The sequence below is a fragment of the Elephantulus edwardii genome, unplaced genomic scaffold, assembly GCF_000299155.1.
Source record: "Elephantulus edwardii isolate Elephantulus edwardi_28Jun2011 unplaced genomic scaffold, EleEdw1.0 scaffold00134, whole genome shotgun sequence".
In the NCBI taxonomy this organism is placed as follows: Eukaryota; Metazoa; Chordata; class Mammalia; order Macroscelidea; family Macroscelididae; genus Elephantulus; species Elephantulus edwardii.
The window spans coordinates 9,275,922-9,291,336 of NW_006399884.1; the positions used below are offsets into that span (position 1 = coordinate 9,275,922).

General features: G+C 40.1%; 1 protein-coding gene across 1 annotated transcript in view; it reads left to right on the plus strand.

Moving 5' to 3' along the window:
* The first annotated feature begins 222 nt into the window (after positions 1 to 222).
* The window catches only part of LNX2 (ligand of numb-protein X 2), a 35,550-nt gene continuing 20,357 nt past the window's right edge, over positions 223 to 15,415 (plus strand). The window contains exons 1-3 of the mRNA XM_006894077.1: positions 223 to 623; positions 12,298 to 12,545; positions 14,557 to 14,750. Coding sequence (XP_006894139.1) covers positions 223 to 623; positions 12,298 to 12,545; positions 14,557 to 14,750 — 843 coding nt within the window. The remainder of the gene's footprint in view (positions 624 to 12,297; positions 12,546 to 14,556; positions 14,751 to 15,415) is intronic.

Here is a 15,415-nt window from a genome sequence, read left to right on the forward strand (position 1 = left end):
AAATTTACTATCTGATCTAAATTTTCATTTTCTTCTATGAAGGAAACTAATAGTAACACTCTCGGGGTATCTTGATTCATATTAATTAACTTTTTGGTTGGTTTGTTTATCTAGAAAACGTGGACCAGGATCTTGGGCAAATCCATCACCGCCTAGTAAGGAAACAAAGCCTTATATGCTTGTTTCCCGTGTGAGGAAGCAGGCATCATCAGCTGGTCCAGAATGGGGACAACAAGCGATGAGCTGGTTTCTGTGGAGCAGCCCTCCTCCTTAAACCCGCTGTGTTTTGAGTGCGGCCAGCAGCACTGGACAAAAGAGAACCACTTATACAACTACCAGAATGAAGTGGATGATGATCTCGTCTGCCACATCTGCCTTCAGCCTCTACTGCAGCCCCTGGATACACCCTGTGGTCACACCTTCTGCTACAAGTGCCTCAGAAACTTTTTACAGGAGAAGGACTTTTGTCCCCTAGACCGCACAAGACTTCACTTTAAGCTGTGTAAGAAATCTAGCATTCTTGTCCATAAACTTCTAGACAAATTACTAGTTCTGTGCCCGTTTTCGTCAGCATGCCAAGACGTCATGCAGCGCTGTGACCTAGAGGCACATCTGAAAAACAGGTAAGTGGCCAAGTAAGAGGAAAGAGCAGGCATTAGCCTTTATATGGAAGGTGGTTTATGGGATACAGATGCCAAGGCAGTATCTGCACGTGTTAAAAACAAAACTTTAAAAATTGCATTGGAGTATGCTGTTTGATACCTACTGATACAACATGAAGCTGTTGGATTCATGAGCGTTATATTCATGTGATATACATGTTTTGCATAGCGCTTTGGTAGCTTGTTTTAGCAACTGTAAAAGTGTAAACAAGCCCTGGTAGTACAGTAGTTAAACACTTGTGAAAGATGCAGATGCAGTGTAGGAGTGGCCAACTTTATAAAGGGGAACTGTCCCCATTATTAATATCCATAGTATCAAACAAATAGCTACATGGTCAGACATCTACCTTACATGCTCCTGCCCCTATCCTATGAATCTTTATGTCCAATGTTCATTGAAACTTGACTCACAGACTTGACTCCCAGTTGTGGGATTTATTAGGGAAATTGGTTGGGGAGTTGGGGAGGCAAAAAATATCACAAAATACCACAAGTTCAGGTTTAGTTCAGCAGTCCCAAGCCAGATTAACAAGGTACAATTCCTTAGGTAGTGAAAATCTGGGGTTACTTCAGCAGCATAGATGCACCTTTGGTTTCTTCAATCATCCAGCAAACTTAATGTCAGAGCAGTTACAAGTCAGCTTTCCTTCAGTCACCCAGCATGCAAAACCTATATTGTGGCTCCATCTCCAAGGTTCCTCTGTTTACACCTTGCCACAGTCTCTTCTCCCTCTCTCCACCACAATTTTCTACTGTGTGGAAAGCACTTATATTTGTCCCATAGCTGTTGATGGTTTTGCACGACCCTGTGCATGCCATCAATGTAGCTGGAGACCATGCTTCCAACAGGGCCTAATGCAATGGATAGAAAAACCAATTTTCAAGGTTTCTGACACCACAGCACTTGACTATTAGAAGGAAAAGTCAGCTTTGAGCCAGAATTGACATGACAACAAAAGGATTGTTCCACTTAAAATATCTGCAGAATATTGATATTATTTGCCTTACATTAGATGTTTCATCAATGAGATGTTCTTTTCCTTGTTTGTCAGATGGATTAATATCTTTTGGGGCAGGAGGAGGATCAGAGGAGGCTGAGTGAGGCAAGACTACTTTAAAATTAACACTCTAACTCTTGAGAGAAGTTACCTGCATTCCTTACAGGTGTATTTATAGATGCTTGGACATAATAAGAAAAATTTTGGATGATGCCTAGTTCCTTTTCTTCCTAAAAACTGGCACACTAAGTTCTGGTAAAAAAAGTCATTGTTAGGTGCCATGTATTTAGTTACAACCCCATGCGCAGTAGGCATGTGTAAACTCATTATTGCAGCCACTTTGTATCATCAGCTCATTGAAAGTTTTACTCTACTTTGTTGTTGTTGTTAGGTGCTATCAAGTTGACTATGACTCCTAGCAACCCTATGAGCAATGGATCTGAACCCTATCCTGTGCCATCATCATCTCTGATGCACTTGAGTCTTCTGTTAAGTCATTGTGTATATCCCTCTTGGTGAAAATCTTCCTCTCTTTTGCCGACCCTCTCCCTTTCCAAGAATGATTTCTTTTTCAATTAGATTTTAATGAAACTTTATAAAGAACTTTGATTTCTATTCATTCATTGTTACGCATTTTCCTCCCTGTTCCCCTTCTACCCAGTTTGCTTTTTTTCTTTGGAAATAAAAATAAATTCTTTCATTGTTATACAGTGTTTCACCGCCCTGCCCGCCCCTCCCCCACCCCCTTTACTAGGCAAATCTTATTCTGAATTTCCAAGAATAATATCTAAGGACTGGCTCCTAACAACATGATCAAAGTACACAAGGTGAGGTTTCACTATCTTTATCTCGAAGGAGCATTCTGGTTGTTCTTTATTTAAAACAGATTTGTTTGTTCTTTTGGCAACCCATGGTATATTACAGTACTCCAACACCATAACTCAAAGGCATCAGTTTCTCTTCTGTCATCCTTAATCATTGTCCAGTTTTCAAGTGCATAGGAAGTAATTAAAAAGCCATGGTTTGACTCAGATGCACTTTAAAATATTGTTGCTGCTTAGCACCTTGGAGAGGTTCTTGACAGCAGATTTTCCCAATAAACACATCTTTTGATTTCTTAACTGCTGGTACCAAGGGTATTATTGATTATGGATCCAAACAAAGCTAAATCATTGGCAACTTCAGTCTTTTCTGCATCTGTCATGATGTTGCATGTTGGCCAAGTGGTGAGAATTTTTGTTTTCTTGATGTTGATAATCTATACCGTATCACTTTACTAAGCATGATGTCCTTCTCCAGAGCCAGGCCCTCCTAATAATATGTTCAAAGTATGTGAGATCAAGTCTCACCACACTTGTTTCTAAGGAGTCCTCAGCTACACTTCTGAGGCAGAATTGTTTTTCTTGTAGCAGCCCATAGGATAGTCAGTATTCTTTGACAACTTTAAAGGCTTCTATTTTTCTGTCTTCCTTATTCATTTTCCAACTTTCATATGCAGATGAAGCAATTGAAAAACACCATGACTTGAGTCAGTTGCACTATAGTCCTCAGAGTGACGTCTTTGCCAGACCAAACATCTTTTGTGGACCAAACCTGGCTGAAAGCAGGTTGATAAGTAAAACAAAGGAAATGCCCCATGACGCATGCTATCTAAGTAAAGTTAAAGGTTGTGGCGTAACATTACCTTTTAACCACCTTGTGGCTGTGGTTCAGGGTCACATAATCATAAGTGGGCTTCAGCCACCAAGTGCCTAGCTAATTTAAACCCTAGCACCCTCTGTAGACTTTTTTAATAATAAGAGTACCTTCCAGTCCTGGTCCCTCTCCTGCTTATTATCTACCCTTTGATACAATACATTAATGGGTAACCCATCAGAATTTTCTTAGCCTCACTTCCCTCTGTAGCACTACATTGGCTGTCCTCTGACTCTGATTCAGTAAAGCCTGCTAGACTCTTGTACCTGATGCAAACCTAACATCTTGGCCTGCCTTTAATTTGAAAAAAAAAAAATCTCTTGGTTACATTTAAATCTTAGGTCTTTTGCCCCTACTACAATTCTTTCTTTCTCTTTTTTTCCATATATTGTATGAAAACCAGAAATATAGAAGGAGCTCTGGTGGCCTAGTGGCAAGAAGCTACACTGCAATCCCAGAGGCACACAGATGCTCTGCTGGAGAAGGAGGGGCAATTTCCTCCTGTACCAGTCAGATCCGATTTGATGGTGGTTGTTGTTGTTATTAAGTGACATTGAGTCGTAGGCAATTCATAGCGACCCTATAAACGAAAGTCCTCGACACTTGGGTGCGTGACTTTCATCCTTCTCCAAGTTCATAGGGTTTCCGGAGGCAAGCTATTTACAGAAGTGGATGCCACTCCTGCTTCCAAGCTTGTTTCAACTGGGGAGTACCACCAAACGCTATCCACCATGGGTAACCGTTATCACATTTGACACATCAGTGTCACAGTGTTCAGCTTCACAGCGACCACAGGTTACCTCTGTATGGCAAGTGGACACACCAGGGCTATATGACCTAGAAGACTGTTTGAACAAAAACAATGAAAATTCAATTTGACGGTACACACACAAAATGCCAAGAAATATACTTGCAAAAATATCACTATATCTGGTAAGAATATAGTATCCAGGGTGCTATAATTCTTTTGCCACTCAAAAAAGCACAAATAATACAATTTTTAAATAGGCAAAGGATTTGAGTCAGCAATTTGAAGAAGATACTCAGCTGGCAAAAAAAAGAAAAAAATGAAAAGATATGTCCTTAATTATCAGGGAATGCACATACTTTCCCATTGACTGGAAATATACTTACTCATACTTGCTCTCAAATCAGAGCCAACTCATAGTGACCCTCCATTGGGTAAATCCCAGTCTGAGTACTCATTTCTTTCTGCCTTGGAGCCGCTAATAGATTTGGACCTCCAGAGACACAAATTGTAGTTTTCACTGCAAATGTAGCAACCCTATTAGAATAAAACTGTCCATGGGTTTTCCAAGACTATACTTTTCATGGAAGCTTGCTTCCCTAAGGAGCAGATAGCAGATTTGAACCACTAAACTTTTGTTTCAGTCAGTCATGTTAAGATTAGTCAATGTTGATGTACTTCTTTTCTCTTTAGAAGCCCCACTGTACCTAGCTCTTTCTAGCCATTTGCTTTTTCAGGAATTTAACATACCATAAAATTTACTATTTTAAAATAGTTAAGTTTTTTTTAATATATTTACCAAATTGAACTATGATTACCACTTTTTAGTTCTAACATAGGTCAGCATTCCAAATAAACCCTTCTGTACTCATTACCTGTCCCTCCTAATTCTTACTCCCCTGCCCTCTCAAAGCTCTTGGCAGCCACTAATTGCTTTCTCTGTAGATTTCTATAGGTTTACCTCTGCTGGACATTGCATATAAGTAGAAACATATACTTGCATAATTTCAAGGTTTATCCATTTTATTAGCATATGTAAGTGTTCCTTCTGTGACTAAGTAATATTGTATGCTTTTATTTAGTTATCAGTTGACAGACATTTTGTATGTTAATACTTTTTAACCATTATGAATACTGCCACTATGAACATTCATATACAAGTTTTTATTATCTTTGTGTTGCATTGTAAAGATTTCTTATGTGTTCTGGGTACTAGACTCTTCATCAGACATATGATTTGCAGATAATTTTTTTTCTGTGAGTTATCACTTTTTTATAATGTCCTTAGAAGGATAATCAATTTCAGTTTTCACAAAATCGAAATTATCTTTTTCCCCCCCTCCTTTATTTGTTTGTACTTCTGGTGTAATAACAAGAAATTTGCCTAATCCAGTCTCCTTTATAAAGGTTTATACACATTTTTTCCTAAGAGTTGTTTTAATTTTAGGGCTTACATTAAGGTTAGTGATTCAATTTTAGTTAATTTTTATATATGATGTCTTATATTTACTGTCTTATGTCTCTCCCAGCTTGTTTGGGGTTTAGTTTGGTTTTGGGTTTTTTCCTCTAATTTCTTAAAGAGGGAGACTAGATTCTTGATTTGAGATCTTTTTTCCCCTCCCTTAAGCATGAACTTTTACACAGAAATTTTCCACATTGCTTCATCTGCATCCCACAAGTTTTGGTATGTTATATCTTCATTTTTAATCACTTCAAAATATTTCCTCATTTGTGATTTTTTTTTTCTTTCTTTCAACAACTCATTTGTTATTTGGGGTGTTACTTCCACATATTTGTGAATTTCCCAATTTTTATTTTAATCCTTTTATGTTTACAGAGGCTTGCTTTATATCCTAGCAGATGCTCTCTCCTGGATATATTACATAGGCATTTGAGGAGAAGCTGTATCTATGATTTTGGGGTGTACTTCTCTATAGATGTCTGTTAGGTTTTGTACTTCCTCATTACTGTAAGTTGAAACTAACTCTTAGCTGATCCTCCAGGTTTTTGAAAGGCTGTTAATCACATTGGAGATTGCCCATCTTTCTCCCCTAAGACCCACTGGAACCTTGAGCTTCCATCAAGGCAGTCTTTTAGTTAGCAACCCAACGCTTAACCCACTGCTCCACCAGAACTTCTTGATTAGCAGTTGAGTTCCAAGATCTATAAAGCAAAAATGGAACTTTAGAGAACAGACAATTCAGCAGTAAGTTATGAGAGACTTCAATACCCCAGTTTTAGGAAGGAACAGAATTAGACTGTGATCATCAGGAAAACAGACAATTTGGGCCACACTTCTAAACCAACTAGACCTAAAGGAGGGAGCGCAGATGGCCTAGCTTGTAGAAAGTTATGCTGCCTGCCCAAGGTTATGGCTCTCAAGACTCCAAACACACAGCTCCAAGGGAGAAAGATGAACATCTTCCTCCCAGTTTACAGCCTCGAGAACCCAGTGGAGGGTTACCTGTGAGTCAGTGCTGAGTCACACAGGGGGAAGAAGTTAGAATAAATACAGTTTTGTTCTAATAGTGTACAAAAACTTTGCTTATGTATGTAACTGGTTCCTCCTCCCTTCTTTGTGCTCTCATCACAATTTACACCAAATCCCCATCAACACTTAATAATAATTATTACTTCGTGCAGTTGTCTTTTAAACCAGGAAGAAACAAGAATGCAAATTTATAATACTTTTATACGGTCTTTTCTATTTACCTCAATAGTCCCTTAGTTGATGAGTCTTCCTCCAATCTTGATTCCACATTTCTCCTCATAGAGCCCAGCCTCCTAGATAATCTGTTCCACATATAGATTTAAAAGATATGGAGAAAGGACACATCCTTGACATATACCCTTCCCAATTTTGAACCATGCATTGTTTCCTTGCTCTGTTCTGATGACTGTCTCCTGGTCCAAGTATAGGTTTCACATAAGAACAGTCAAGTGTTCTGGGATTCCCATTCTTCTCAGAGTCAGCCACAGTTTGTTGTGATCTACACAGTCAAATGCCTTTGCATAGTCAGTGAAACACAGACATTCCTCTGGTACTCTCTGCTTTCAGCCAAGATCCGTCTAACATTAGCTATAATATACCTTGTACCACAGCCTCTTCTAAACCCAGCCTGCGCTTCTGGCAGTTCTCTGTTGATGTGCTGTTCTAGGCGTTTTGGATAATCTTCAGCAGAATCTTGCTTGCATGTGTGATCAGTGATATTGTTCGATAATTTTATACTCTGTCAGGTCACCTTTCTTTGGAGTGGAAACAAATACAGATCTCTTGCAATCAGTTGGCCAGGTGGTTGTCCTCCAGATTTCTTGGCACAACTTGGTGAGCACATCCAGGTCAATGTCTGTTTGTTGAAATATGTCAGTTGGTATGCCACCAGTCAACAACCTGCATTATGCAGATGACAGAGCCCTGCTTGCTGAAACTGAGAAGGACCTGAAGTGCTTGCTGCAGAAGGTCAAGCACTATAACCTTCAATATGGATTGAAGCTCAGTATCAAGAAAACAAAGATTCTCACCACTGGGACACTTGGAAACATCATGATAGATTGTGAAGAGATTGAGATTGTTAACAGCTTCCGTTTGCTTGGCTTTACAATCAACACTCTTGGTACCAGCAGCCAAGAAATTAAAAGACGAGTTCTGTTGGGAAAGTCTGCTGCCAGAGACCTCTCCAAAGTACTGAAGAGCAATGATGTCAGTCTGGAGACTAAGGTATGCCTGATTCAGGCCATGGTCTTTGCAGTTACTTGTTATGCATTGGAAAGTCATTGGACAGTGACTAGAGATGCTAGAAGAAGAATTGATGCCTTTGAACTGTGGTGCTGGAGAAGAGTATTGAACATACCGTGGACTGCAAAGAGAACAGACAGATTTGTGCTGGAGAGGGTGAAGCCAGGCTGCTCCTTGGAGGCACGGATTCTGAAGCTTCGACTCTGGACATGCTGCAAGGCAGGATCAGTCCTTGGAGAGAGACGTCATGCTTGGGAGGGTGGAAGACCCTTGATGAGATGGATTAATTTAGTGACTGGGGTAATGAGAGTAGGTGTATCAGAGACAATAATATTGGCACAGGATAGAGCAGGGTTTAGAAGTGTTATACATAGGGTCACTATGAGTTGCAGGTGACTTGATGGCACATACAAACAACAACGGTCTCTTCATAGGGTATTCTGATGACCTAGTGGCAGGAAGCTGCACTGAACTCCCGAAGGCATGCCATTCTAGGCCACAAGCTGCTCCACGGGAGAAAGATGGGCAGTCTCCTCTCGTGCAATTAACTGCCTCTGAAAACCGGGTAGAGGGTCAACTATGGGTCGGTTCTGACTCAATGGTCTATAACAACAACTGTCCTTTAGTGGTGCAAGCAGTTTAATTTTTAGCTATTTTTTTTATTCTGAGATGAAACATTCTTTAGGTTTCATTAAGGTTGACTTTATGCTGACACTTGACATACATTATTTATTTTACTTCTACTAACGCCACTGTGACCAGACTAATAATAACATAGTATGTTCTAGTATAACATACATACGAGATGGGAATTAATTCATACACAGTTGAAAAACATTAAGGATGCTGTCGGGATAGGATAAATCATGTTTGTTTATATATAATTGCCCTGCCATGAGGACAGCTAAAATAACAAGAATGGAATGACTTTTATTTTCCCACATTTAACATGCCCACATAAATAATGTACACACTCACACTGGATGCATGGGAAATGCTAGCGGTCATTGCCATTTGCAAAAACACACCATTATTTGTGTGAAAATACAGTATAGCCGTTTATGAGAGAAAACAATCCCACAGCTTGAGTCTTAGCTGTTGCAAGAGCCCTTTAGTTTTATTTTTGTAAATTAAAGTCATGCATGCATCTGGGGCTCCCTCCTTAGAGAGACACAGGTCTCAGCCTTTAGCAATAAACTCTGCCTCTGCTGCCCTTTGTAATGACTGCCCACTGTCTCAAACCTCACCTCCATCTGCAGGGTCTTGCACAGGCCTCTTCTGGTCTGATTAAGATATTTGATGAATTCCTCTTCATTTTTATTCACTTTTCAAACTCAAGTTCATTGCCATCAAATTAGAACTAACTCCTAACTGACCCTTTAGCATGATTTCAGAGGCTGTAAATAGCACAAGAGGAGATTGCCCATCTATCTCCTGGAAGCAGCGGGTGGATTTGAACAGTTTTGGATGACAGTGAAACTTCTTACCCACTAGGCCACTTGCTCTCCCTTATTCACTTTTAGTATCCTCTTTACTAGCCTCCTGCTACACTTCCCAGGTGCCAATTGTGATTTGTCTTATAGGTCCTTCTAGCTCCTAACTTTCTAGGATTATATTTCTAGAAACAAGTTAGTGGAAAAAAAAGAAATTTACATTTTTTTGAAACAGAAAAAAAATCATGTTTACGAATTTAGGTTCAATTAGAGGAAGGCACAGGGGAACCTTTAAAATCAGATCTGAGTTGTCTTGAATTTTGCCCCTGCACTATAATCAACTTAGTTCAATGCATCTTAAGTTTCCCATTAGTAAAAATGGAAGAATAGAGTAGTTGTGAGTAGTAAGTGAGGATGAAATGAAAAACATACATATGAGTGTTTATACAAGACTAAGGAGGTCTGGTCAAGTTCCACATTGGGCTCCTAACCAAAAAGTCTTGATTTGAATCTACTAGCCACTCTTATGAGAAAAATGAGCCTTTTCCTCTTGCAAAGAAAAATTTAGAGCCTGGGAAACATGATGGAGGGTCACTAGGAGTCAGAATGGACGTGGGTTTTGGCTAGTCAATGGTCAGTACAATTTGGGCACTCAACACAGTTGACCTTTTCTTCTTTTCTCTTTGTTTTAAATGTTTCCAGATGAACAGCACTGAATTATCTGTGATCATAAATTTTTCTCTGTGTGAGTCTGTTCTGATCTGTTGTTCTCTAAGAGTTTTCTCTTTTTAATGTTGTTGTTATGTGCCGTCGAGTTGCTTGCAACTCATAGCAACCCTGTGTACAAGAGCCCTAAATGCTGCTCTGTCCTGTGCCAGTCTTGCCGTCTCCGATGCACTCATTCCCACCACCCCAATCACAAAATTGATCCATCTCATAGAGGTTCTTCCTCTCCTACGCTGTCCCTGCATGCTCCCAAATATGATGTCCCTCTCCAAGGACCAGTCCCTCCTTGTAGCATGCCCAAAGTATGTCACATGAAGCTTCAGAACCCTTGACTCCAAGGAGCATTCTCACTTTGCCCTCTCCAGTTTGTTCTCCTAGCAGTCCATGATATATTCAACACTCTTCTCCAGCACCACAGCTCTATCATCCCAATTCACTGTCCAACTCTCGGATGCATAGCACATAATTGCAAAGACTATATATAGCCTTGATCAGGTGCACCTTAGTCTCCAGCCTGACGTTGTTGCTCTTCAGTACTCTTGAGAGGTCCCTGACAGCTGACTTTCCCAGTGTGATTCATCTCTTGATTTCCTGGCTGCTGTTACCAAGAGTGTTGACTGTGGAGCCAAGTAAACTAAAACTGTTAACTATCTCAGTCTCTTCACCATCCATACTGATGCTGCCAGTTGGCCCATTGGTGTCCCGTACTGTAAAATTCAACCATCCAGTCCCAGATACATAAGATTAGTATGGTCTATCCCAACCCACTTTTCCCCTGAATTCCCTGCTGTCAAGTCAGTTATGACTCCCATTATCCCATCAACTCTGCAGGGCAGATTGGAATGTCTCCTTCATATCTCTAAGACTGTAGTCCTTTCAGGAGCCAAAAGCCTCATCTTTTTCCTCTAGTAGCCAACCTTTTGATTAACAGCCTCGTGCTTAAGCCATTCTACTACCAATGCTCCTTCTTTTCCTTTTCAGCCTATGTTGTTGTTGTTATTGTGTACTGTTGAGTCAGAACCGACCCGTAGCTGACCCTCCCGGCAGATTTTCAGAGGTGGAGGTGGTTGCCCATCCTCCCATGGAGCAGCTGGTGGCCTTGAGCCGCGTGCCTTCAGGATTGCATTGCAACTTCTTGCCACTAGGCTATCAGAGCTCCATAGAAACCTATACAAGCAAATTAATCGTTATTTCTTGGTATTTATCTACGTGCCCCAGAATTCCTGGTGGTACTGTGGTTAAAACACTTGATTGCTAACCAGAAGGTCAGCATTTTGAACACATTAGCTGCTACGTGTGAGAAAGGTGAGGCCGTCTACGCCCATGAAGATTCCAGCCTTGGAAACCACATGGGGCAGTTCTGCTGTCTCCTTTGCCTTACTGGGAATTTACTGGGAATCCAGATCACCTCAACACCAGTGACTATGTCAGCGCCCCAAGTAGTTCTGATAAATGTGCTCAAGCTTACATGTCATATCTGTAATTCCGCTGTTAAAATTTTCATTTCACAAATGATGTAATTTTGTTATGATCTTTGTATGTCTACCACACAGTAAATTATTTGGGTATGTGCCTTGTTGTAACTTGAAGCTGCAGATAATGTCACAACCCAATGGTGAATGAATAGATAATATGGCAGGAGCACTGAGGTTATCTAGTATTATGTGTTATGTTACTAACAGAAATGCCAGCAGTTCAAATCCTCCAGCCTCACCTCAGGAGAAAGATAGGCAGTTGCTTCTTATAAGTATTTATAAGGCTCAGAAACCTGCTGAATGTTTGCCATAAATTGGAATCAACTTGACCACTGTGGGTGGCATGGACCACAGAAGAGCTAAGACTGTTCATTCTCCGTCCTGTAAAGGGTTGTGTAATCAGAATGTAAGACTTAACTCTTGCTGTGCAGAAACAACTCTTGGGGTGTGTGTATATTCCATTGTTTTAGTCACTTCTGTATACTATTTTTTATTGAAGAATTCTTTGAGGTATATATACTTGTATATATATATACACATTTTTTTCATTTTTTAAAAATTTTTTCTTATTTTAATAATTTTAATGAACATTCACCTATGCTTTTTGTCTTAAAAAATGTTATCTTTGTGTACTGGTAAGAATTCAATTCAAGTAGAGATTAAGTTCAGATTTCTATACTTATTGGATATGTAAGGTGCTTTTTTGCATAGAAGTTTGTTGGTGTTGTACACATTTTTAAGCTATTAAGTCTTTTTTCTTTTCTCTCTCTTTTTTTTTTTGTCCTTTCAAACCATCTGAAAGCCACCTGCTATTCTCTTTCCAGGTGTCCTGGAGCTTCTCATCGGAGAGTTGCCCTAGAGAAAAGGAAAACTAGTAAAACACAGACAGAGATTGAGAGTGAAAATGGACCTACCATCTTGGACCCTCCAGGAACTGTGTCACCAGAGGCCGACTGTTTGGGGCCAGGAACTGTGCCAGCAGAGCGTAACCTGACGCCCGAGACTCTCGCTGCCTGGACGGAGGAGCCTGGCTTCGACAACCCTGCCTTTGAGGAGGGCACTGCAGCTGATAGTACGTGACCATGACCTCCTGTTCATGCACTTGATCTGTTTTCTGACTAGGATATTTGTAGGCTGATCGCTTGCTTTCCTATTCTCTCAGCTTATACTTTATATTTCTTATTTTTAAGGAAGAAAAAGAAAATATACAGCTTCATTGTGGTATAATTTATCTAGCACAAAATTTACCCATGTCTTAGCTCCTCCACTAGAGCAAAGTGGCCCTTCTCTAGTCTTTTTCTGACACAGTCCACTAGTTGTTAGTGTGGGAGGGCAGGGGTTGTGTGTGTTCAGACACTTGTTTACTTCTTGGCATAAAACTAGAAAACATCAGGAACAACCCAGAGAGTAGCTTAGATGAAGTGCTTTCTCTGGGCCAAGTACTGTGTGGAGCAGTTTGCATATGATGACTGATTTGTAATCCTTGTCGCCATATGATAAGAAACTTCCAATAACTTGTCAAGCTTACTCAGCTAGTAAGTGATGGGGTTTATAGCTAACTCCAAGGTCATGCATCTGACTGCAACACTCTTTTGAAACCAGATTCTACTGTTTGCTTACTCATACCCACCCTGTCAGACAGAGGCTGTAATGTTTATGTTATGTTATGTTATGTATGTATGTATGTATGTATGTTAGTTATGTAAAGTAATGTTTGTGGAAGCAAGTTGCAGTATCTTTCTCCCTTTGATAATGGGTTTGACTTGCCACTCTTTGGCAACTGAGTATTTTAACCATGGTACCACTAGGGCTGTGTACAGTATTTTCTTTTTAATAACTTTTACACAGAAATAACATGTGCATATATATCTTGGCACCAGAAGTTAGGAAAGCAAAAGATGAATTGCATTGGAAAATTTTGCTGTCAGGTACCTCTTCATAGTATTGAAGAGCAAGGATGTCAGTCTGGAGACTAAGGTGTGCCTGATCCAAGCCATTGGCTTCACAGTCATCAGAGAGGTGGACAATGTCTAATGATCATAGAATTGATGCCTGTTAGCTGTGATTCTGAAGAAGAGTATTAAATATACCATGGACTGCCAGGAGAAGAAATAGGTCTGTCTTGGAGAAGATAAAACCAAGTTTGTCCTTGAAAGCAAGGCTTTTGAAGCTTTTTCTCATACTTTAGGCACTTGGCCTGGAGGGACTAGTCCTTGGAGAAGGACAGTGTGCTTGGAAGAGTAGAGGTACGGCACAGGAGAGGAAGACCCAGGATGAGATAGATTTACTCACTGGCTGGAGAAATGGGTTAGGTCTGTTGGAGACAGTGAGATGGGCTCAGGATAGGGCAGGGTACAGAGCTGTCATACATGGGGTTGCTATGAGTCTCTAGTGACTTGATGGCACATACAATAACAACAACAGGGGAGAAAACACCAGAAGCAAATATGTGGAGGGGTTGTGCAGTTGGCAAAAACCATTTAGTGCTTGGACTATTTGTATTAAAATACAGTCACTCAGTAAGAAATCAGAAAACCTGGCATCATAATTCGTGAGTATGCATATTGGTGATGTTGACTTCAAAATAATTTTATTTTGCAAATTTTAAATTCTGCTCAAAAGCTAAATTCCCCCCGTCAGAGGTCTAATAAAACTTTTCTATATTCTAAGACTCAGAGAAAGCCTTGTTGGGTGCTGGGTATGACTGCTCTCCCTAAACCCATGGGCTAAGGTTTGTACCACAGTTAGTGTGCTGTTACCTTGCCTCCAACTATTTGTTTACAGTTGTTTCATAGCCCAATGTCTTTGGCAACAAGATAACTTTCTCTAGTGTTTCTGTTCAGATCATCAAATTCCTGGGGATCCAAAGTATAGTAGCTTTTTATTATTTGCTGGTCACTTTTGGAAGAGGAGAATTTTAGCCAATTATAGCGTGGAATGTTCATTTGATTTTGGTCTTCCTGTTTCTTATCTAGGATATTTCTTAGTTTTTAATCATACATTAGCATAATTGTTTACCGAAGATAATAAAATCTAAAACATTTTTTCCTTCCATCTGTTTTCTCTCATTTTTAATTTGGCAGCTGTACAACAGCCATTACCAGAAGGAGAAATCACCACAATTGAAATCCACCGGTCTAACCCCTATATTCAGTTAGGAATTAGCATTGTGGGTGGCAATGAAACACCACTGATTAACATTGTCATCCAGGAAGTGTACCGAGATGGAGTGATCGCCAGAGATGGAAGACTGCTCGCTGGAGACCAGATCCTTCAGGTATTCATTCAACCATTCTGTTAATGTACATCTCTTTGTTCTTGTTCATGAGCTTTAAACCATTTCCCATAGTCATCCAAGTGTCTTGGTGAAACCAGGTTTTGACCTGCTTAGAGAATTTTCAATGATTTTTTTTAAGTCATTTACTAGACCATTCTTCAGAGATGTCTCCCTGGGTGGACTCAAACCTTCCACCTTTCAGTCAGCAGCTGAGCACGTAACCATTATGCCACCAAGGCATCTTTCTATAAAGGATAGCTTTACTATTTTATATGCAAAGCAGATCAGAATTTTTCTGCAATATTTTCTGTTTCTACATATACATAGAAGATTGTTCTTTCTACCTTCATTTTCAGCCCCATATGTGATGCAGCCCATGGCACTCAGTCCCTTTGGCCTTGCACACCTCTGTCCTGGCTTAGACACCCTAGTCAACTATTTTATGTACTATAGCCTTCATTTTTGCTGGGATATTCTTATCCCATTATCTTTATCCCAAGCCCAGTTTCCCCATGTGTGTATTATTTTCTGGTCTGATTTATCCTTTGAATACACAGCTAGATCTAAGAAATTCAGAACCCTGCAGCATGTGTTGTTGTTATTGTTATGTGCCGTCGAGTCGTCTGCAACTCATAGCAACCCTGTGTACAACAGCCCTAAACTCC